Source organism: Rhinopithecus bieti, unplaced genomic scaffold (assembly GCF_001698545.2).
Source record: "Rhinopithecus bieti isolate Rb0 unplaced genomic scaffold, ASM169854v2 scaffold_3521, whole genome shotgun sequence".
Lineage (NCBI taxonomy): Eukaryota > Metazoa > Chordata > Mammalia > Primates > Cercopithecidae > Rhinopithecus > Rhinopithecus bieti.
In genome coordinates, this window is record NW_016804218.1 from 411,560 (window position 1) to 433,959 (window position 22,400).

Below are 22,400 nucleotides of genomic sequence, written 5' to 3' on the forward strand. Positions count from 1 at the left end.
CATTTGACAAATTTGTAACTGAGCAAAACTGTAAATTTGCTTAAAAATTTGTCTTTTAAGCAAAGGCTAACTTCTGGAGCTCTATGGTCTGTATTTTCTGTTCAGAAACATGCACTTGAATTTCTTCTCTTTTGTGGGTCCAGGAGGTGTATAGACATTACTCATATGTGCAAATATACATACATAGATAAATGTTCATATTCTGTCATATATATTTACATCGTGTATCCAGCCTAAGTTGTATGTGAAGATGTATATACTTTTAAAAAAATTAAAAATATTCACTTTAAGCTTCACTAACTTTGAAAGAAATTTCTGTTTGTCTAGGTTGAAGAAATTGTGGATATTGGAGCATTTGCTCCAGAAGACATCCATATTCCTCAGATTTATGTACATCGCCTTATAAAGGGAGAAAAATATGAGAAAAGAATTGAGGTAATTGACTTAGCTGCTTTGTCAGTATTCACGGATCCGGTTACAGAGATAATGCATCCTTGAGGCCATTCCGGATGATGGGGAACTGGAGCTGAGGAGAAAGTCTGGTTTTGGATCTTAGTAAGAGCTTCTCATGTGTCTTACCATAATGGGGATATGATGGTCTATGCCTCTGTGCAGCCTGACAGTGCCTTGTCATCACAAGATATGTATCACCATGTCATGAGATTCTCTAGGCTGTGTCTACCAGGCTTCTATTGTCCTAATTTATGATGTATAGTTTTTTTGGCTGTCTTAGAGGGGATGTAAGAATAATCATGTCTTTGGTGGTTTTACCCCTGCTGAAGTCTTATCTTAATGTTTGGTTGTTCAAAATTGTCTATCTTGAAGGTGCTTTGCACTTTTCTAGAGTGCAGAATGTCATTCTAATTAGCTTCGGGCTGTGGGTAGCTGGTGAGTATGAGATTGTGGCAAGGAATGTAGGTACCAGGAGCGTTGAAGGTATTCTAAGGCCAGTGTGTTTGTCCCTGTTTCATTGCTGTAAAGGAATACCTGAGACTGGGTAATTTATAAAGAAGTTTATTTGGCTCACACTTCTGTGGGCTATACATGAAGTATGGCACCAGCATCTGCTTCTGGTCAGGACCTCAGGAAGCTTTTACTCAGAGCAGAAGGAAAAGGGGAAGCAGGCATGTCACATGGTGAGAGAGAGAGAAGGTGCCAGGTTCCTTTAGACAACCAACTGATATGTAAACTAACAGAAGGAGAACTCCTGCATTTCCAAGGGGATGGCACTAAGCCAATTCATAAGGGATCTGCATCCATGATCCAACACTTCCCACTAGGCTGCACCTCCAACATTGGAAAGTACATTTCAACCTGAGATTTGGAGGGGACACATATCTAAATCATCAGCCAGTGAGAACAGAGAACGGCCACCTTGCCAGAATTACTATCATGATTCAGAATTGTCTAGGGATCAGCAACAGAATAGACATATAGTAGGTTGCAGAGATATCTACCTTACAGATATCAAACAGGAAGACATTTTATAATACAAAACCAGTGTCAGGGGCCTAGGAAGAAAGGATGCGACTTTTGCAAACATGAGCCTGTTTGTGTCAAAGAGACTTAATAAAGGAAATAGTTTCCTGGCTGGTTTCTGTGTATTTCTGTGATTCCTGTGATGCATTTGTGGTAGAAGTAGTCTAGAGTTTGCAGGTGGAAACAGGCAATTGGCAGCAGCAACACCTGGTAAACACATTCTGACAGCCCTGAAAAACACATTCCCAAAGTCTGTTCCTCTTTCATTCTTCTGGCCAGTCCCTGCGCACCAGAAGATAATTTAGTTGGAAGAGTAACTGAAGTAGCAGTGTGATGATAGTAACAGATTATTTGCTTCAAACAGACTGAAGATCATATCTTCCTCTTTAAACAAATCTGACCACTTTCATTTAGTTCCTGAAGAATTATTTCTACCATCAAATATCACCCATGGTATTTTTTAAATCTCTGGTATATTGCAGATTTGTCTCATAATAATGGGAGCGAGCTCATCTTTTTTCCAGTAAAATTTATTTCAGCAGTGATAAAATATAAAGCATACCTTCAACCACGAATAATTTATTTCTGTTTAATTTAAAGCGTTTATCAGTCCGGAAAGAGGGAGATGAGGAAGCCAAATCTGCTAAACCTGGAGATGACGTAAGGGAACGAATCATCAAGAGGGCCGCTCTTGAGTTTGAGGATGGCATGTATGGTATCCTTTATCCTTCTGAGCCCGGGCAAAGACATAGCCTTTGCTTTTCCCATATTGATCAGGCTATTAGACCTCTTGCATAGTGAGTCATCTCTAGTCTACCGTAACTTTTAAGGTAATTAATCAATGCTTTTTTTTTTTTTTTTTTTTTTTTTTTTTTACAAAATGTGGCATATAACCCAAAGATGTCAAGATATATAACAGATACCTCTTTGCCTTCTTGAAACAAAATGGCAATCAATAATTTGCTTAGCTATTTTCTAATACACAATAGATTTCAGTACAACTTGCATTTAATGGGAGATTATTGGGAAAAGAGATTACCCAAGATGAGTGTTTTCAAATCTCAGAATTCTTAGTAATAACCAGTGCTATTTACTTGCTCTCTATCCTGACATTTGCATACTCATTGAAAGATCCAACTTCTTAACAGCCCTCTTATTCTCTTGACAAAGATCCTGTGAGTACCCTTTTATATCTGATATTTTGTAAGGGTATTCAACAAATGATTCAAATTCTGCTTTAGATACTTTGTCAAGAAAAGGAGGTAGAGTAGACATAATTAATATTTGGATTTTGAATGCATTTAACAAGTCTGTTCACCATTTTGCTAGTTTTCACTACAGCAGACATTGAATTATATAATACAAATAACACATATAAATACACATAGCTTATGATAAAATGAATTTTTGTTGAATGGTGGATACAGTAAAGCCATACTTAAAGACCTAGCACCGAAAGAATGAGAGACATGACAAATGTCTCCATTCTCTGAGCTTCCCTAGTCCATGAATGTCAGTCTTCCAGACTGTGATCTTGACTGGAAGAACTTTTCTTTTTCTCCTTTCTTTTACCTCTACCTCATTTTAATTCATTTTCAGTTTACACCTTGTGTTATGGTGCAAACCCACATAAGGGAAAAGAATAGCATGTTGCTGCTCTTCCAGCTCTTGTATCAGCAAGGTGTGGAGTCAACCAAGTTGAATTAGTAGGTGAAAGATGGTCACTGGACTTTCTTCTTAACCCGTCTTACCCTGACTTACCATTGATGTTTAAACACTGACTATAATACTGATTTTAGGTGTTCTTTATTCAGTTATTGTATTGCCTGTGAAAAATATTTGCAAGTCAGTTTATGTAAATGGTCTTTCCGTATCTCCTACTTTTCAACCCAAAATACATAGACTTTTTTCCTCCCTGCTGTTTGACTTTAAAATATTAAAGAACTGAGAGAATGCTAGAATATGATGAAAGAGTTGAGGTACCAGGCTTGTAATTTGGGTTGCTCTGTCCTAAAAATACCTGCTCATAATGGAATTAATATCCCAATGTGTTCTGTGCATTATTGAGAAATAAATCACAAATAGCACTGTACTAGACTGTGATAGAACATTAGAGGTAAATCAAGTAGCTATAATCATAGCTTCATAGATTTACTGTATCCACAAGAAGTGACCTGGGTCATTGAGTTGTACTGCTGGCCTTTGTAGTGTGTAATATGGCACCATATATAAACCTCCTCTGGCCTTGATTCATGAAGATTTCACTGTTAGAATCTCATCAGAGTGCCATCATTCTTTGTACTAGTTCTGGTGAGGTATTTGGTGTGCAGTGGTAGTGAACAGTAGTGGGCAGTAGTTCCGAGCAGTGTATCTTTGATCTGATCAGCCTGCGTGTGTTGATAGGCAGGATTGAACCTACATCATTGAGTAGTAATCATCGTCTCTCCTGTTTTGATCATTTAAGGAAGAAGATGCAACAACCTCAGTTAACTCTTTGATGCCTTAACAACAACTACTTTATATATGGGCTCAATTGTATTTGCTGAAATTTAATTTCTTCCCCACTTTTCTCTTTATGTCACAGAACATTCAGTTACCAATGAATGTTACCATAGAGACCCAAAGGATCTGATATACTTTTAGGCAGAAATTTTGGTATTGTCAGAAAACTTTTTTAAAATTTAAAAATGGTAACTCCATTTATCAATAAAGATGATAAAAAATGATCTTTTGGCAGGAGTTTTGAATAGTGAAAATAATTCTTTAAAAGTCAAGCCGTGTTTAATAATCAGTCATAATACATCAACCCAAATTTGTAGAGCACATCAATGAAAATGTGCTTATATTTTTGTTAAAATGTAACAAATGGCTAGCTTCTGAGGCCACTACTTTGATATTGGTGAGAAAGCATATTAATGTTATTGAAAAAGATGTGACTAATTGGAGACTTTTTTTGAAAAATTACAAAATAATGCCCAGAGGGTGATTGGAGAATATATTCATTTATTACATTCAGAGTAAGCCACCTTTAAATAAAGTTTCCATTCAGATCTATATATGTAGAAGATTTATGGCATAACTTCTCTACTTTTTATATGCTGGACCTTAACATCTTTTTTTTTCTAGCTAATTTGGGCATAGGAATCCCTCTCCTGGCCAGCAACTTTATCAGCCCAAATATGACTGTTCATCTTCAAAGTGAAAATGGAGTCCTGGGTTTGGTAAGATGAAAATTTGTTCTTTAAAATCCAATCTTAATGAAGAATGAGATATTTCATGTTGTGAAATTTTTTATTAAATGTTTTATTTCAATAGCTTTTGGGGTACAAGTGATTTTGGTTACATGGATAAATTGTATGATGCTGAAACCGGAGATTTTAGTGCATCCGTCACACACAGTGAAATCTGAGTTGTTGCTTAAAGTGCCCAACCTTATTTTCTTTTATCATAATAAAATATTTAATTTTTCCCTTAAAATGTGAGCAAGATAGTATTGTATTTTATGTAGTAGATGGTGCGTTCCTGACTCTGGGCCTTCTGACTGCATCTCCCATGTGGAACCTGATTCAGAGAGACCTCGGGATTTCCTGTGTAAACTCTTTCTCATCCTTCTGTTGTTGGACAAGATAATGAAGGTTCTTAATAGTTCTATGTTAAATAAAATTAAGCCTCAGAGTAAGAAATTGAAGAGGAAGGTTTCTACTTTAGGACAGGGACATTGTTTGAGTTGATTGCCTCAAAAAACTGTAGAAGTTCTCCTCTTGTTCTCCTTTCGAGACCCTATTGTCCAAAAGGTTAAATTTTTTTCTTCCTTAAGATTAAGCATCCAGATGAGCTCAGTTTTCTTAGTTAGGCCATATTTTTTCATTATTATAATAAAATCATATATTTTTTGCTTCCTGTATGACATTTTAATTTAATTAACAATGGCAGGGATTTGGTTTGTCTATTCATAATCTTTTATTTCTCAGTAGATCATAACTGTTAATGCAATAGAAATTATGCATATGGAAACATATTCATAATTCAAAATATAAATAATGATCATGGGCATACAGTTGATACTCATTGAGGCAATAATCGTGCCATTTTCAAAGACACAAAAATGATATATGTTTGGATAAAAGCAGATTCATGTGGAAGTCAAAGACTTGCTTTTTTTTGTTTGTTTGTTTTTTGAGGCTTAATCTCTCTGTGTCGCCCAGGCTGGAGTGCAGTGGCGCGATCTTGGCTCACTGCAACCTCCGCCTCCTGAGTTCAGGCCATTCTCCTGCCTCAGCCTCCCAAGTAGCTGGGGCTACAGGTGCCCGCCACCACGCCTGGCTAATTTTTTTGTATTTTTAATAGAGACGGGGTTTCACCATGTTAGCTAGGATGGTCTTAATTTCCTGACCTCGTGATCCACCCGCCTTGACCTCCCAAAGTGCTGCAATTACAGGCATGAGCCACTGCGCCTGGCCAAAGATTTGCGTTTTTAAGGTGCCTTAGAGATTATCTAGAGTGATCAAATTCCTAGTTTTGAAGAAAAGGGAAATAAATTTGTGGATTATCCGTGGCCAGTGTTTAAAGGAAAATTTACATCATTCTGAACATTAGTTGCCCCTTCAGTTTACAGGATAAATTTGTGGTCTCTCTCTAGAAAGTATGTAAAAATTTCACAGCCAATATTTCTTCATTTTTGGCTCCGTCTTATATCTTATGCCTTTTCATTTTTTTATAATTTCCTCCCTTTTCATCGAATATATGTGATATTCTTTAACTACTTGCCCTATTTAAATAGAGTTATGTTATAAAACATATGGAAAATTTTAAAACTTTACTGAGAGTAGCTGTGCAAAAGGAACATAAGGACGTAAGTATATCAAAACTTAGATGTAGTGAGGAGTAAGATTAGAAACTCAAATTCAGACCTACAGTTTACAAATCAGAAAGCTAAAAGTTTGTCTCTCCAGGTCCTTCTAGCCAAATAATGTGATGTAGTTTGTATTCATTAATCCTCATGGAAAAGTTTTTGAATAACATTGGTTGCATAGTAGGTACTAAATCTTTTTTCTTTGATTTTTATATTTTTAAGAGAATGGGGTGTCACTATGTTGGCCAGCCTGGGTTTGAACTGACCTCAAGTGAACTCCCTGCCTCGGCTTCCCAAAGTGCTGAGATTAGAGGCATGAGCCACTGCCCTGGCCTACATTAGTTTTACCATTAGTTTTGCTGACCTACATTTCTAATACATTTTCATAGTAGGGACTAAATAATTACTTTTTGTTTTATGGACTTGTGTTTCTAATAGTATAGCATTTCTTTCAAATTGGTAATTTTAGAAAATATTTTCATTTGCCCAATCACAACTTTAGTATAGAAAAGACTAACATAAGAAACAGAGCCATGGACACAACAGAATTATTTTTCAAAAGTTTACCTCTAGTCTTCGGATGATAAATTTCTAAGGTTTTTAGGGAAGTTACTTATATTACAGTTTTAATGTGATTCAGTGAGAATCTTCATTTACTGATTGGATGTATGCTGTATTTGACAGGGTCCATATCCACGACAACATGAAGCTGATGCAGATCTCATCAATGCAGGTAAGCTCACTTATTTCTAACCCTTCCTTTTGCTGTTAATATTGTGCTAAATAATAAGAGTTTGGACTCAATTCTTTGTCTTTTCCTGGAGAGCACTCCATAGTATTCATTGTTGAGGAGGGGAGACAAGATTTTTTTAGGTCTTCCCTTGTTCAGGAATGAACAAGATAAAGGAGGAAATGCAGATGACAGCACATTTAGTGGAAGAGCTTTGATGGGTCAATCAATCAGGGTCCTGCCTATGAATAGAGAGCACTCTTACATAGTGTAATTGAGAGTTAGAGGAAGGGACAATTTACAAGGGCATGGATAGGATTAAAAGAGACCATGAAAGGATGGTAAAATTCCACAGGGAGTTATCACCTCTGGGCTTTCTGGGGCAGGTTGCTGTGATTTGACTGAGTTCCTCTACCAAAGGCCACTTAATAGGAACTATGACCTTTGGTAGAATAACTCAGTCAAATCACAGCAACCTGGTTGGGTGGAGGGTCTCCACTGCTGGGTTGCCTGCCTGTGCCTTCCATCGGTGAATCTCAAGTCAAAGTAGGTCAGCCTTCTTAGGATAGAGAAGGGTGGGAGTGAATCCATAGCAGCAAAAAGAAAAGATCTGGTAAAAACCGGGGTTTTTTTTGGTGGTGATGCTTACTATTTTCTAGTTCTCCTTGGAGCAGGAGAGGAGCTTAAGGAGGTTCTCTGCTGGTAAGTATGATCTGGTGATGTAATATATGTAGTTTTGTTGAACTGGGGACTAGAGCCTTGTCTTCCCTTTTATTCCTACAGGCATATATATGCTTTGCCTTTTATTACTAGCCTTTTCTTTGACTGGGACATAGCCTCATATATTAACAGCCTAGAGGAGGAAGAACAGGTCAGGTCTTTTGGTCATCTTCACTGCCTATGCTTGAGGCAACACTGCCACCACTTTGGAGCCGTATATAATCTCTGGAGTGCAGCTGCCCATAAGAAGCTAATTTTTAGGTTCTAGTATGATTTTCTGTATCCTTCTTTTATTCATTCTGCCCCCGCAAAACTATTATTCTTACTTTGCATTCAAAATAGTATGTGTAAATTTCAGATGACAAGTAATATGAGCTGAACGTAAAGGCCAACTGCCAAGTAAAATTGATGTTTGATACTTAGAATTTTTGGAAGTGAAACAGCTTCTAGTTGAATAGTTGAATTAGTTAACACGACTCAACTCTGAAAGGCCTACTGTGATAAAGCAATGACATTTAACCAAGGCTGTAATTTAATTGTACTGTACCCTTTAGCAGTAGCTCATTGATCTGTGAAAATATTTGCTGCTTGGTTTAATTGATTTATGATGTTAGTGAGTTATTTGCAAAATGAATAACTGCATGTTCCAAATTTCAGACTTCCGTTGATAAAACCCACTTTCCTTGGAAAAGTTGTTAACTTTTTCAACATGGTTGGACAGTAGGTGTTTCTGATTCCATAGAGCTTAGAAGTAACTCAGTCCAAATGAAGCCACCAATTTTATATTTCCACCAATCTTAAATTTCAACTTCAACACATGAAGTGCCACATTTATAAACTACTTTATAAAACAAGAAATCATCGCTTATGGGAAGCCAAGCTGCAAGTTAGTTTAATAATATTATAACTTTTCAAAGTCCTTTTGGGAGTTTCGATACTTCGATACTTTTGATTTTAAATTAGGGAGGAAATACTTTAAGCTGGAGAACCTAGAATATAAATTGGTGGTTTCCTCAATTCCCAAAATTAACTGGAAGACCAACCCATTATTTGTGTTAGTTTCAAAGCATTTTATGGAAATCTCTTTGAATACAAAGAGTTATGTTTCTGGATATAATTGGTATATTAAAAATTCAAAATTATAATAGAACTATTTCCAAGGATCTCTTTTAAAAGTCTTATAAGGTTATGTAAAAATGAACTACCAGTTGTATAGTATTATATGGCTTAGAGCATACTTTTTCGCATGTATTATACCATTGGAACCTCAGATGAAACCTTGTTATACAAATTGGGAAACTGAGGTTCAGAAAATTGAAGTGACAGGTTCAAGATAACATTGCTAGGGACTGAGTTCATACCAAGTCTCCTGCTTGTGACCCCGGCCTTCTTCTGTATACACTGAGTTATACCTGCTGATAACCTCACTTGCACAGAGGTGCAGACAGCAGTACTTGGAACATTCCAGAGGTCCCATCAAGATCTGGGCTCTCACCTAGATTAACCCAATGCAGTTGTGAAATTTCTAAGTCTCATATTTTTGCTTCTGTATTGTGTGTTTTGCGTTCTTCATTTCTTAATATTTTCTTATTTTAATATAGAGTATTTGAAATGACTTGACTTTTAATTAAAGTTGCTTTAGAAAGAATCACCATGTTTAATATCCCTGGCCCCCTGCCATGTCCTCTCTACGCTAGTGGTTTTCAATGAGGTGGGATCTGATTTGCCCCCAGAGACATTTGGCAATGTCTGAGGACATTTTCGATTGTCACACCTGGGGGAGTGACATCTAGTAGGTAGAGGCCAGGGATGCTGATAAACATCCTATAACAACCAGAACAGTCTCCCCATCCCCCAGAGTTAACCAGCCCCAGTGGTCAATAGTGCTAAGCAGGAGAAACTCTGCTCTAGAGGTATATGTATCACATCTGAAGAATCACAGGCCTGCAGTCTAAAGTACAGATAACACAGCATTCCAGGTCTCTGTAGTGGTTGCCATTATGGCTTTTTGTCTTGCTGTACCCTTCAAGGATATTTTTGTGTACCCATTCTGGACTGCTGAGTGTTTTCTGATTATGGCTCATACACTTCTTTGCATGTCTTTGCTCTTAGTGTGTCTTTCATGAGATTTTGTTCTGCTCCATTCCATTGTTACCCCATCTCCTTACTGATAACTTTCTATCAACATTCATTATGCTTATCCTGCCTATGAATAGAGAGCACTCTTACATAGGGTAATTGAGAGTTCGAGGAAGGGACAATTTACAAGGGCATGGATAGGATTAAAAGAGACCATGAAAGGATGGTAAAATTCCACAGGGAGTTATCACCTCTGGGCTTTCTGGGGCAGGTTTCAAGTTCCAGCTCATTTTTCTTCTCCAAATCCTGCTGTAGCTCAGAAATGCCCTTCCCCTAAACCCACAACATATCTAGTGTCTCTCTGAGAAGCATATCACATTTTGCCTTGTAATTATTTGTTTATCTCTCCTGCTGTATAGTAAGTTCCTTTTGCTTAGGGCAGTGTGGTCCAAGTGTGGTCCCCAGACCCACAGCATCAGCATCACTGGAAATGTTTTAGAAATGAAATTCTCAGACCTCACCACACACCTACTGAATTAGAAACTCTGCATTTCATAAATCTTCCATGTGATTCTGATGAATGTTAAAGTTTGCAAACCACTAGTTTAGATCACCCAAATTTGGTTTATAACACTGTTTAAGGCATATAGTAGGCATTTACTATTGTGTGGATGACCTTTAAATCATGAGCCAAAGGACTCAGTGACCATGAAATTGATAACTTTATTGCCCAAATATGAAAATTCAGATATACATAAAAGAAAATTGGAGGAGACAGAAATCAATCAAGAATAGCCAAATAAGAAAGCCCTCTTTATGTTGCTTGTCTTTAGTTATGACTTTTCTTGACCAAACTTGGACATTGTACGTGAAAACCATGGATTCAACTTTAGGATACTTATTTTTGTTTAGATATTAGATGTTTAAAAATGCTGAAAATTAACCTTGCTTCAAAAGAATGTAATTTTTAAGATACTGTAATGTATTAGCAGAGGCCTTGATAATGTTTTTTCAAGAGAGTTGTTTTCTGGGCTCTTTAATAAAACTATGCTTCACAAATAATATAGGGAGATCCAAAGCTCTTCCCATTGATCTCAGTTTCCTGTAACATGGTAAATATGCATTGTATGTATTATCAGCCAGTACAGATTATCTTTTGGAAGTCAGTGTTATTTAGCTCCTAAAAAAAAGAACTGGAATTTTTAATGTTTTTCTTCCTTTTTGTCCTACAAATTCCTCCTCTTTGAATTGCCACCTTACAGGACTGATGAGGGTCTGAATTTGCAGGTTATAGACGTTGTGTCTAGAATAAGGTTTAGTTGTGTTATGCCTGTCTTAAAACCTAGAGCTCACATAGGCTGGCTGTCCAACCCCACCATATAAGCCAATTGCTTGGTCCTGTGGCATTTATCCCTAGAGGGGCAATGGCATTGTCTCTTTTATAAGTAGCTTTGGAGAGAGGAATAACAAAAATGGCGATAATAAAAGGTGATGTTTATAGAGCCCTTTCTCTGATCCAGGCAAGTTAGAGTAAGGACTTTGCATGCATTATCTAATTTAATCCACTAAATCTTACATGCTGTTTAAAAGCCACTGCTAACCATACCAGGAAGTATTTTAAAAACTTTTCAGTTTTGTGGTACTTTAAAAGATACAAAGATGTTTCCATCATTTAGAATAAAACTCCCTCGAGAGATAAATATTTATATCAAGATGAAATATTTATTTATTTATAAATAAGCTTACTCTTTCTCCATACTCAAGTTTGAATGGAGGGGGATATTGATGGAAAAGTTAGCTTTAGGGAACGACTTGAGAATTTGAGGATATAACTGTGTTACATAGCTAGGGATATTCAGACTGCTTGTGGTCCTTTTGTTTCTGAGAGCTATTCTCTTTCCAATTTTGGAATAACAGTTTTGCTTCTCTTTCTTTTTGTCTGCCCTATTATACTGGGGCCATGCATGGGGTGTTCTCAAACAGGTGACTTATCTTTGGCACAGTGGTATGTTAGCACCTTCCTGGTTGAGACCAGAAGCTATTCCCAGGCCCCTGAAGCTCCTGAATAGACAGGAAATAGATCACAAGATGGGAGCGGCTTAGATATGAGTCAGGTGATTTTATTAGTTCTATGGGGAGTCGATGACCTTGAAAATCTTTTCCAGCTCTGAACTTCATTATGAAATGTAAGTCTTGGGAGATGTCCTTCCAAGGAGACCTCCTGGAAGATAACCTTAAATACATTGGCCAGTATTACCATGTTATTCCCTGATTTTATGAAAATCCTGTGGTTTTAATAGAAGCTTATGGTGCAAGAGGGTACAGATGAGTCAGAAAAACAAAGAAAAGTGGAGAGAGATGAAAAGTGGAGAGTTCAGGCCAAATGAAATTAAGGAATTAGGTGGGTCCTTTTTTTCTATATGTGTTTTCTAATTTTAGTTTTATTTCTCCCCAGCTTCATTGAGATATACTTAACAAATAAAAATTGTTTATATTTAAGATGTATAACGTGATTATTTGATATACATATACATTGTGAAATGATTACCACAATCGTTAATTATCACATCCATCATCTCACATAGTTACCTTTTTTTGTAGTGAGAACTCTTAAGATCCACTTTTCTAGCAAATTTCAATTATATAGTATAGTATTAACTATAGTTAATACTATATGCTGTACATTAGAGTTTCAGAAGTTATTCTTATCACTGAAAGTTATTTGTTGATTAAAAAAGAAACTGCGGTGCATATCCTGTGTAATTCTCTTCAAAATTGCATTCCTTCTCATGTTCATACTGATTCCACAGTCTCTCTGTCCCAGTGACTTACAGTAGCATTGGATTCTGACAGGTGTTACCCCAGAACTCCCTTCCTCCTCATTCCCAAGTAGTATTTAGCAGAGGATTGTGAAGGGAATGGGGATGGTGAGAGGCTGGAGAGGTATAGATAATAGAGGAGTGCATTTCCTGTAGAACGGGGGTCCCTAACCCCTGGGCCGTGGACCAGTACCGGTCCATGGCCTGTTAGAAACCAGGCTGCACAGCAGGAGGTGAGTGGCAGTCAAGCCAAAGAGCATTACCACCTAAACTTGGCCTCCTCTCAAATCAGCAGCAATATTAGATTCTGGTAGGAGCCCAACCGAACCCATTGTAAACTGTGCGTATGAGGGATCTAGGTTGCCCATTCCTTATGGTAACCTAGTGCTTGATAAGCTGATGTGGAACAACAGTTTCATCTTGAAACCATCCCCATCCCCCAGTCTGTGGAAAAACTGTCTTCCATGAAACCGCTCTGAGGTGCCAAAAAGGGGACTGCTGCTGTAGAGAATTTCCAGACAATAAGAAAACAAAAAGTGATCTGCTTTGTATTATCATCGTGCAAAGGCAAAAGCAATGTCAGTGACAAAATACTTTCCACCACAAAAGGTTCCTGTTGTGTCCCCCCACCTGCTATGTCACTGCATTTTGGTAAAGGGAGTTTAAGTTTTTTTGGGAATGGAGAAGATACGGACCTCTGTTCACCATGATACTCTTAGAAATCTAATAGCCTTTTCTTTCTTTTGTGTGTGTGTGTGTTTAGGCAAGGAAACAGTTACTATTCTTCCAGGAGCCTCTTTTTTCTCCAGCGATGAATCATTTGCAATGATTAGAGGGTACGTAATAACAGAGCCCCTCATGTTTCACACTGTGTGGAATGAGCTGAGTCATCCTCTGAGTGTGTTAGCAAGGCTCTGAAACACAGTCACATTTCCCAGCCAGAAAACTATCAGGAGTTTGTTTGGCTGCATGATGTGAAATTATTCACATCGAATGTTGGACATTGAATATCCAGCCCACTGTTAGGAAAAGAATCCCCAAAATGGAATCCATGTCTTTGTGCCAACCAGACTGAAATAAACATTTATAAGGTGCTTTCTGAGGATTCTAACATTTTCTTCAAACTGTGTTCACTTTCTAGCTAGTGTTTGTGTTCAGATAGTCACATTCTGCCTCACTGAAGGAAACAATCTTCCTGTGTACACCTGTTCATAGTTTGTTATTGAGCCAATATATACTATAACATTTTTTTCACAAAAGAATTCTTAATGATTATTTCTCTGTCAGCGTGGAGCTCTATTAGGAAATCAGTTGTGTGGTGGGGGGAAGCAAATATATTTTGGTGGTATGAAGTTATTCTAATTGCTGGCAAGTTCAAGCAAAGGGGACAAAAGCTTGTGAGGTTCACTTTATTCTTCCTCTTTCTTTCTCAGGGGACATGTCGATCTGACAATGCTAGGAGCGATGCAGGTTTCCAAATATGGTGACCTGGCTAACTGGATGATACCTGTAAGTAGACATTTTTTATTCTGAATTACGTTTGGATCAGAATAGGTACTTTTTAAATACTAAGAAAAAGGGCCATGAGATCACAATTCTTTAAAAATGAAATATTTTAATATATATTTCTTACTAGAATCAAATTTTAATTAAGTAAGCACTGAGAAGTATTCAGCTTTGCCAATTTACTCTTCAGTTGGTACTGAAAGTAGGCAAGATCAGAGCCAAAACATCTTCCTTAGAAGAAACCAAGTTAGAGAAGACTTAAAAAACAGAAAAAGGGCTAATTATACTCTGAAAATAAGAAATACAAATATTTACCATAACTAAAGTTTTAAACTAGGAAGAACAATTAACAAGTTTGTTAGCATTGTTAATTGTTAATTAACGTTGTTAATTGTTAATTCTATTAATCAGTGATTGAAATCATCTTGATTGGTCATGTGACCCCATAATCATTGTCCTCTAGTATGGAATTCAAAACATGAGAGTTTACTATCATTGTGAAATGCACAGTTGTCATTTAATGACGTAAATCAAGGAAGAAACCTCCTAGAATTAGCTTTGGAAAGAGGACTGTTATCACTGCTTAATTCATGAGTGTAGTTCATTGTAGACCAGGTTGTTGCTTCCCAAGTACATGCATGGAAACAACAATGGGTATGTTTATGATTATGAGCTCATTTTGGCTGGTAGCTCAGTTGCTCTTTGTGTGTGTATTCAAGGATTTCCATATTTTTCTATAGAACCAGCTAAGAAGAATCTTGTCAAATAACTGAGGCTGGTGGTCTGTGATATGACAGTTTTCTTGAAATCTCTTAAATTTGTTTTTTAATAATTTTTTGAGGAAGGTGGATTAATGCAGTTGATAACAGTGTTAGAGATCATGTTAGTCTAGTTCATTTGATCTAATGTCACTTGAAATGTTGTTTAAGTTTTGATAATTATTCAAACCCTAGTTTCCAAATCAGAGTTTTAAGAAATTTCAATGCCTGGGTTCCAGCCCAGGTAGTCTCTAATTTAATTAATCTGGGATGTAGCCTGGACACTGGGTCATTCAAAGCAACTCAGATGGTTCTAATATGTGACCAGGTTTGAGAACCAGCATATTAAAGATTGATTACAACTCACCTCATTTTAAAATGTAAGAGAAAAACATCATTGAGCCATCATAGTAAGAACTCTTAGCAAATTGTGGATTATATTGTTAGTTTAGTTGTAAAAATATTGATCTTTCAGAATCAGCCATAGTTACAAGGGTTAGCAGCTTTTGATTGCTTCGAAAAAATCAGGGAGAGTCTCCTGAGTATCACACAGTGAATCAGATAGAAAGTTTATGGAAATACTTGCGTAGGATATTACAATGTATTTCTGTTTTCAAATTTTAGAAAAGGGCCATATGGGGTAGTAGAGTGAGTATAGGAAAGCAAGCCCTGGATTTTAGCACTCACTCTACCAGTAATCAAGGTGTGACCTTGAACATTTCACTTATGCTCTTTGGCTTAAAATGCCTTCATCTATAAAGTGAGGGTTTGAAACCAGATAACGTTAGGGGTCTCATTTGGTTTTCTTAGCTTAGTGGGTAAGAGCAAGGCCCTGTAGTGAGATAGTCCTGGATTAAAGTCTTATTTCTGACACTTGCTGACAGTGCAACTTGAGCTAATTTCCTATTTTTTCCTCATCTGTAAAATAGGAATCATATAATAGTACCTACTTTATAGGACTATATGAAGGAATACATGTGACAATGAGTACAAAGTACATAGCACAGAGCTTGACACATAGTACCTGGTAAATAGGCTGTTGTTCTTATAAGAAGTTGCAGATTCCTGGGAAGGAAGAGAAAAGCATTGGGTCCTACGAACAAATGCAATAGGGTTTTAAATACATCTGTTTCTCTGTACTAATGATTTTTGAAATCAGTTTGCACAGTGGTCCTGGATATGAAGCAGAAATGTGTTAAATATCTTCTTCCCTTCGGGGAACATGGGCATCTTTATATCAGTATAACATTTGTTTATATTATGATTTAGCAGGTAGTAAGGCTGGAAGTTCTCATAGTGACAGTGTACACTGTGTAGTTATTTGTAGGAAAGCTTTGCAGATGTGTATCATATTTTTACATATCCTGTTAAGATTCCTGTGAATGATTAAAATACAAATGTTTATTACTGTATACTTTTCTCAATATAACTTGGAGCCCATGAGTTCCCGAAGGAATGGACCTAGTGGGGTGAACAGCTCTGGAGTTCTGTAGGAACATCATGAAAATCTAGTTGAGAAAAATTAAGCATAAGAAGTGTTCTGGGGTTTGGTTCCACTGTTTTGGTAGTGGAAGTTGGTAGTGTTACTTCTGATTAGCGATTTTTTTGTTACTTTCATAACTGATAATCATTTCCTAACTTCTTTGTATGGGATGCACCATGCATATTTTCACTGTTTGAGACTCAGGGCAGCTTCAGAATCAACTCCATGAGGTTTAGTTTGGTTTTAATTTCAGCCCTACCCCTTACAAATTATGTGATCTGGAGCACATGTTTTGGCTAGGATTGAGTGAGAAGAAAATGAAGTGAACACTGCAAGCACTCTGTAAATAGTAGCTATTAAGTAATGCTCTATTACTTAAAATTAAAAAGGAAATATTTACCTTAAAATACACTGGTATAAGTGAGATGATTTTACAGGAGCCAGTACAACCTGCTTATCCTAAGTCCCTATTCAAGCACCAAAATTAAGCCCTTTGAGGGCACATTTTTTTCATTTATTGGTTATGGATAAAGATAGAGCTTACCTTCCTTATGTAATTTCAGTAAGCTATCTATTTTTATTTGTCCCAAAGATTTGTTGACTTATATAATTTAAATATGTTTTATTGCAAGATCTGGCAGTCAAGAAGCTGAAAATTCAACTTTACTATATAATTTTTCATTTACTTTTATCTTTTTCCTGAGTTTAATAATCTTTCAATGGCTGTATGAGCCATGAGTTCTCAGCATCATGACATCATCATCAATCATTACAGCATCAGATTACAATAAACATTAAGCCTTCAGGGCAAGCAAACAGTGTGGGTGCTATTTGTCTTACCCTTTAATAGCTTCTTAGTATGCAGTGTTGGTCTCATGTACACAGATTTTTAACAGTTCTACCCTGAGCATCCAAAGGAGGAAAACTTGACAAAACAGTAGTTGGCTCCTTCAAGCTCCCCGTTGATTGTGATGATGGTAAAACCCCAGGCAAGCAAATAAATGATGGAAAGATGTGCAGTCCGCTGAATCTATATTCAGAGCTGCTCTAGTGCCTTCTGAATGCCTATTTTTGGAGAACAGCTGGCATTGATTATTGACTTATAAAGGGAAGCAGATGTGTATGGTCAGCAATGAGAGCTGGTTATGAAAGCACAAAATAGCAACCCACTGGACAGGGCTGCAGTATGTGAATGGCACAAGAGCCAAGAGCCCTCCTCTATGTGGAGAGGATTGAATGAGGCATTCTTAGGGCAAGAAAGAATGGGACACTTTTGGTGTCTTTTTTTTCCCTTTACTCCCTCACATTCTTCACATCTTTGTGCATTTGAAAAGAATAAATACGAATTAATGTCATACTCATATGTGCTACGTATTTGAGCACATAAAATTGATTGGGTTCTCTCGACATGCTACCTGTTTTAAATAAGTTAAGTCTCTAGTATTCCTGGTTATAAAACTACAAGGGAGTTTGTGTTCAAGATTCAATCTGTTTAGTTGCATCAATTGTAATCCAAATATTAATCCAAAATATAGATATTTAAATATATTATGACATAGGTGAAGAAATAAGCATAAATCTCTAGATATTGTTTTAACTTTAGTGTATTGTTCATTTGGTCCTGAGGTTCAGGAAAAGAAAGACAGGTGGAAAATCCATATGAGGTCATATGAAACTTTTACAATTAGTAATGCCTTTGTCTTATTAGTGTAATGTAGTGGAAAGCTCATAAAACTTTGGAATTAGACAGACTTGAGCATAAATACTGGTTCTTATTGATCATGTAGTGTATCACTGTTATAGTATATTCATTGGTAAAATGACAATTTTTAACTCATGCTTGTTCTGAGGATTAAATTCACTAATTCATTCAACATGTATTGATCTGGCATATATTAAGGGTCAGGCACTGTTAAATATAAATGACAATGTTTTGGAGGATGCAATAGTTAACAAAACAGACAAAATTCTCTGCATTTATGGAGCTGATATTCTAACAGGGGTCAGCAAACTGTGTTCCGTGTACCAAATCTGGCCCACTGCCTATTTTTGTAAATTTTTCTTGGAACATAGCCATATCCACTCATTTATGTATTATTTATGGCTGCTTTTGTACTGCCACAGCAGAGTTAAGTAGTTAGGTTAGAAACTGTGTGGCTTGCAAAGCCTAAAATATTTACCATTTGGCCCTTTACAGAAAAAGTTTGCCAGCTCCTGCCTTAGATCATTGATTTGAAACTTTTTTTCTCTAATATGAGCAAGTAATGTCCTACAGATTTTTATATTGTTTCAGTCTCTTCAAAATACTTTCTAATCTTTCTTGTTATTTTTTGTATGGCCCATTGTTTATTTAAAAGTATATCAGTTTCCAAGTATTTGGTGATTTTCCACATAACCTTAAAAATTTTTCAGTTTAATTATTTTGAGGTGAGAGAATACACTTTATGATTTCAGTCCTTTTAAACTTGAGACTTGTTTATGGCCCAGAATGTAGTCTATTTTAGTAACTGTTCCATTTGCACTTGAATGTATATTCTGCTCTTGTTGGGTACAATGTTCTGTAAGTGCCAATTGGATCAAACAGGCAGTTAGTATTGTTCAAGTGTTCTGTGTCTTATCAATTACTGAGAGAGTAGTCTTGAGATCTTCAGCTGTAATTGTGGATTTTTCTGTTTTTCTTTCAGTTATATGACTTTTTGCTTTATCTGTTTTAGAGCTGTTACGGCTTGCATTCATACACGTTTAAGCTTACATTCTCTTGATGAATTGATCTGTCATTTTGTCTCTTCAATAATATTCCTTATATTGAAGTCTACTGTCTGATGCTGATATAGTCACTCTTCAAAGTATGTTTCTCCATTCTTCTGCCTATAACCTGTGAACACCTTTATTTTTAAGTAAGTTTTTGTAATCATATCGTTAGATTGTTATCTTATAATCTCTAAATCATAATTGGAGGTTTAGACCATTTACATTTAATGTAGTTATCAATATGGTTGGGTTTAAATCTATCAGGTTTTTTTTTTTTTTTTTTTCTGTTTACTTCATCTGTCCTTTTTGCCCTTTGATTTCTTTGGGATCAGTTAAGTATTTTTTGAGTATTTTATCTTTACTGTTGGATGACTTTTTAGTGGCTTCTCTAGGGTCTACCATATATGTATTTTATCACAATCTACTTCAAGTAATATATGACTTTATATATAATGTAAGAATTATACAATAGTAAACTTCTATTTTCTGCCCTTATTGTGTGTGTTCTTTAGTGATATTTAATTCTGCATGTGACATAAACCTTATACTTTGCTCTTATTTTTGCTCTAAACACTCGACTATCTTTTAAGTAATCTTTAAAATGAGGAAAATCTTTTGTATTTTCCAACATATTTTCTGTTTGTTGCACTTTTTCTATGCACAGATCTAGATTGCCATTTGATGTTGTTTTCCTTCTGCTTGAAGGACATCCTTGGATGTTTCTTGTGGTATAAAATCTGTGGATGTCTCTCAGGTTGATCTTTTTCAATATTTCCTTTTAAGCTGTGTTAAGATTAGTTGAGAGTAGCCTTTAGTTGCAGTCTAATTTAGCCCCACTACTGAGGCAGTTTTCTTCAGAGGACTCTGCCTGATGCCCCCTATATTACACAATCTTTCCTCACTGTTTGGTAGGATTGTGAATTGTGCCTAGACCTGTGTTAGTTTTGAGCCTTTTTTTTTTTTTCTTCTTTTTGTCTAATGCTTGCTTAGTGGTTCTTTTTCAGGCTTTGACTAATTTCTTCTCATGTATGCACATATCCATACTCTGCCAAAGACTTGAGACCTTCTTCCTCTGCAAATCTGAGCTCTCACACTGTATAATACCTCCTTTCTGGTATTTTCAGATCTCAAATTGTAGTTGCCTCAGGCTCTCTAAAGCCAACAAAATTGCTGGGTTTCACTTCCTGTACTGCATCTTACAAATTCTCTCCAGGCAGTAAGCTGGGGAAAATTGTAGATCTATCTTGTTGGCTTCTCTTCTTTCGAAATGGTAGTCCCATACTGTGTGTTGTCTAATGTCTGAAAGCTACTTTTTCGTGTCAGTTTGGTTTTTCTAACTGTTTAATATCATTAATAACATGTTTGAATTTATGTCATTGTATATTTACCGATGGTTTTCTTAGTACAAATCCCTAGAAATAGAATATCTTTGTCAGTATTTTAGGAATTTTGATGTATCACTGAGTTACTGGCCAGAAAAATTATCCCAGTTTACTTTCACACTGTTTCTACTCTATTACCAACACTGAGATCAGCTTTTTAAAAGCTTTATTATTTTCTTCTGTAATTTGGCATTTCTTTAAAAAGCTGCTCTCTGGGATTGTTTAAAGGGCAGCCGTACCTTACTCTTCTGGAGGGCATTTAATCGTTTTCTTCTTGTTTTGGAGACCTTCCTTTTAGCTTCTAGCAATTATCTCTCATCAAATTCCAGTGTTGCTCTCTTTAGTTATATTAAAAAAACAACATTGATAATGACTATTCTGTGCTAGTGAATGTATCTTAGGAGAGCCATTGTAACAAGCGTGTATGTGAATGTGTGTGTACCTCTTCTGTTTATAATATTTTGAACAAACTCTAGATATGAGATAGAATAAAAGCACAGCTATTTTTATCTCCTGTGGTACTCTTTAACCTATTCTGTTAGGGAAGCTTTTCCTCTGCCATTAATGAATACTCGGCTGCATGACATTTCAGCTCACTCCAGGAAAATAAACAGCTCTTAGGTCACTTTAATTCATAAACTCAGTCTTCATTCAGACATTAGAGGGTCCATTCCAAAACAGTGAACAATGCTTTAATAATCATTCAAAAGCAATGCATTTCCTCGTTTTTGATCTCCCAGCTACAGTCTGCCTGCATTTGAAGAAGGTTATATGGTATTGTTTTGCTCTTTCTCTACTCCCCTCCTCTTTTAGCTCACTGTTTGGCATCCACCAGGATCAAAATTCAAGAGAAAGGGAAGGCAAGGAAATAGGGCAGGAAAGATTTTACATAGCAGGAGATTGGTAATACTGTTTGCTGGCTCCATGATCTCTGGTCCATAAAAGTATTTAAAGCTGATCCCTCTGTGTATGTGGAGTGGGGTGAGCCGTCATCTTTAGAGACCCCCTTCTTGGTTCCTCCTGCAGCAGCTGCTCCTATGGGTGATGGCTGAATGCTTCTCCAGCAGCTTCTGACTTTTCTGTGGTCCACTTAACACATAGACTCTTACCGGTGGGGTCCCTCTTCCTCGGCTATCCTGTTAACAAAGCATTAAAACTTGTTGAGGTTGGTCCTCTCTCACGTGGCCCCCATGTGGGAAGCATTTACATTTCTTGTATTGCCTCCAGTGATAGTGTAGTTACTTCCTCAAAACAACCCCTTTAACTTTCTTAGGTAGGAGTCAGGCAGCACTCCCTATCTGCACTCCCCATCTTTCAGGCTCTGAGTTGTCAATGGAGTGAGCAGCAGGCATACCCTTACCCCTTCCTTGGTTGCTGAGAAATGTGGGGGTAGGTAGGATACTTTTCATCAAATAAATCTTCATACAAAACCTTTGCTATTCCTATACTGTATTCCTTGGTCCTGCTGAGGGTCCCAAGAGCCTTGGGATGTGCTTTTGACGATTTCCTTTGTAAATTCTACTTCTGAGCATGTATCCTACATGCTGGTATCTCCTAGCTCTTCTATCAGTCAAAAGTGAGACAGTAAGATCTCATCTAACATATGATTACCACCACTTTTGCTCATGAACCTGGCTTTTTCTTGTTGCCATTAATCCTCCCTATTTATCATATTTAATTCTGCAGGTGATATAAATCTTACAATATTTTGCTATTATTTTTGCTGTAAACAGTCAACTGTCTTTTAAGTAATCTTTAAAATGAAGAAAAAAACTCTAATATGTTTCCAACATATTTGCCCATTTAAGCTCACATTCAGCTAAGCCTTGGTGCATATAAGG

At 36.6% G+C, this 22,400-nt stretch overlaps 1 protein-coding gene across 1 annotated transcript in view; it reads left to right on the forward strand.

Moving 5' to 3' along the window:
• OXCT1 (3-oxoacid CoA-transferase 1) overlaps positions 1-22,400 on the forward strand; it is a 145,380-nt gene that overhangs the window by 63,106 nt on the left and 59,874 nt on the right. Inside the window, exons 9-14 of the mRNA XM_017867294.1 lie at positions 328-435; positions 2,080-2,194; positions 4,606-4,700; positions 7,016-7,064; positions 13,443-13,515; positions 14,113-14,188. Of these exons, the coding sequence (XP_017722783.1) occupies positions 328-435; positions 2,080-2,194; positions 4,606-4,700; positions 7,016-7,064; positions 13,443-13,515; positions 14,113-14,188 (516 nt within the window). The remainder of the gene's footprint in view (positions 1-327; positions 436-2,079; positions 2,195-4,605; positions 4,701-7,015; positions 7,065-13,442; positions 13,516-14,112; positions 14,189-22,400) is intronic.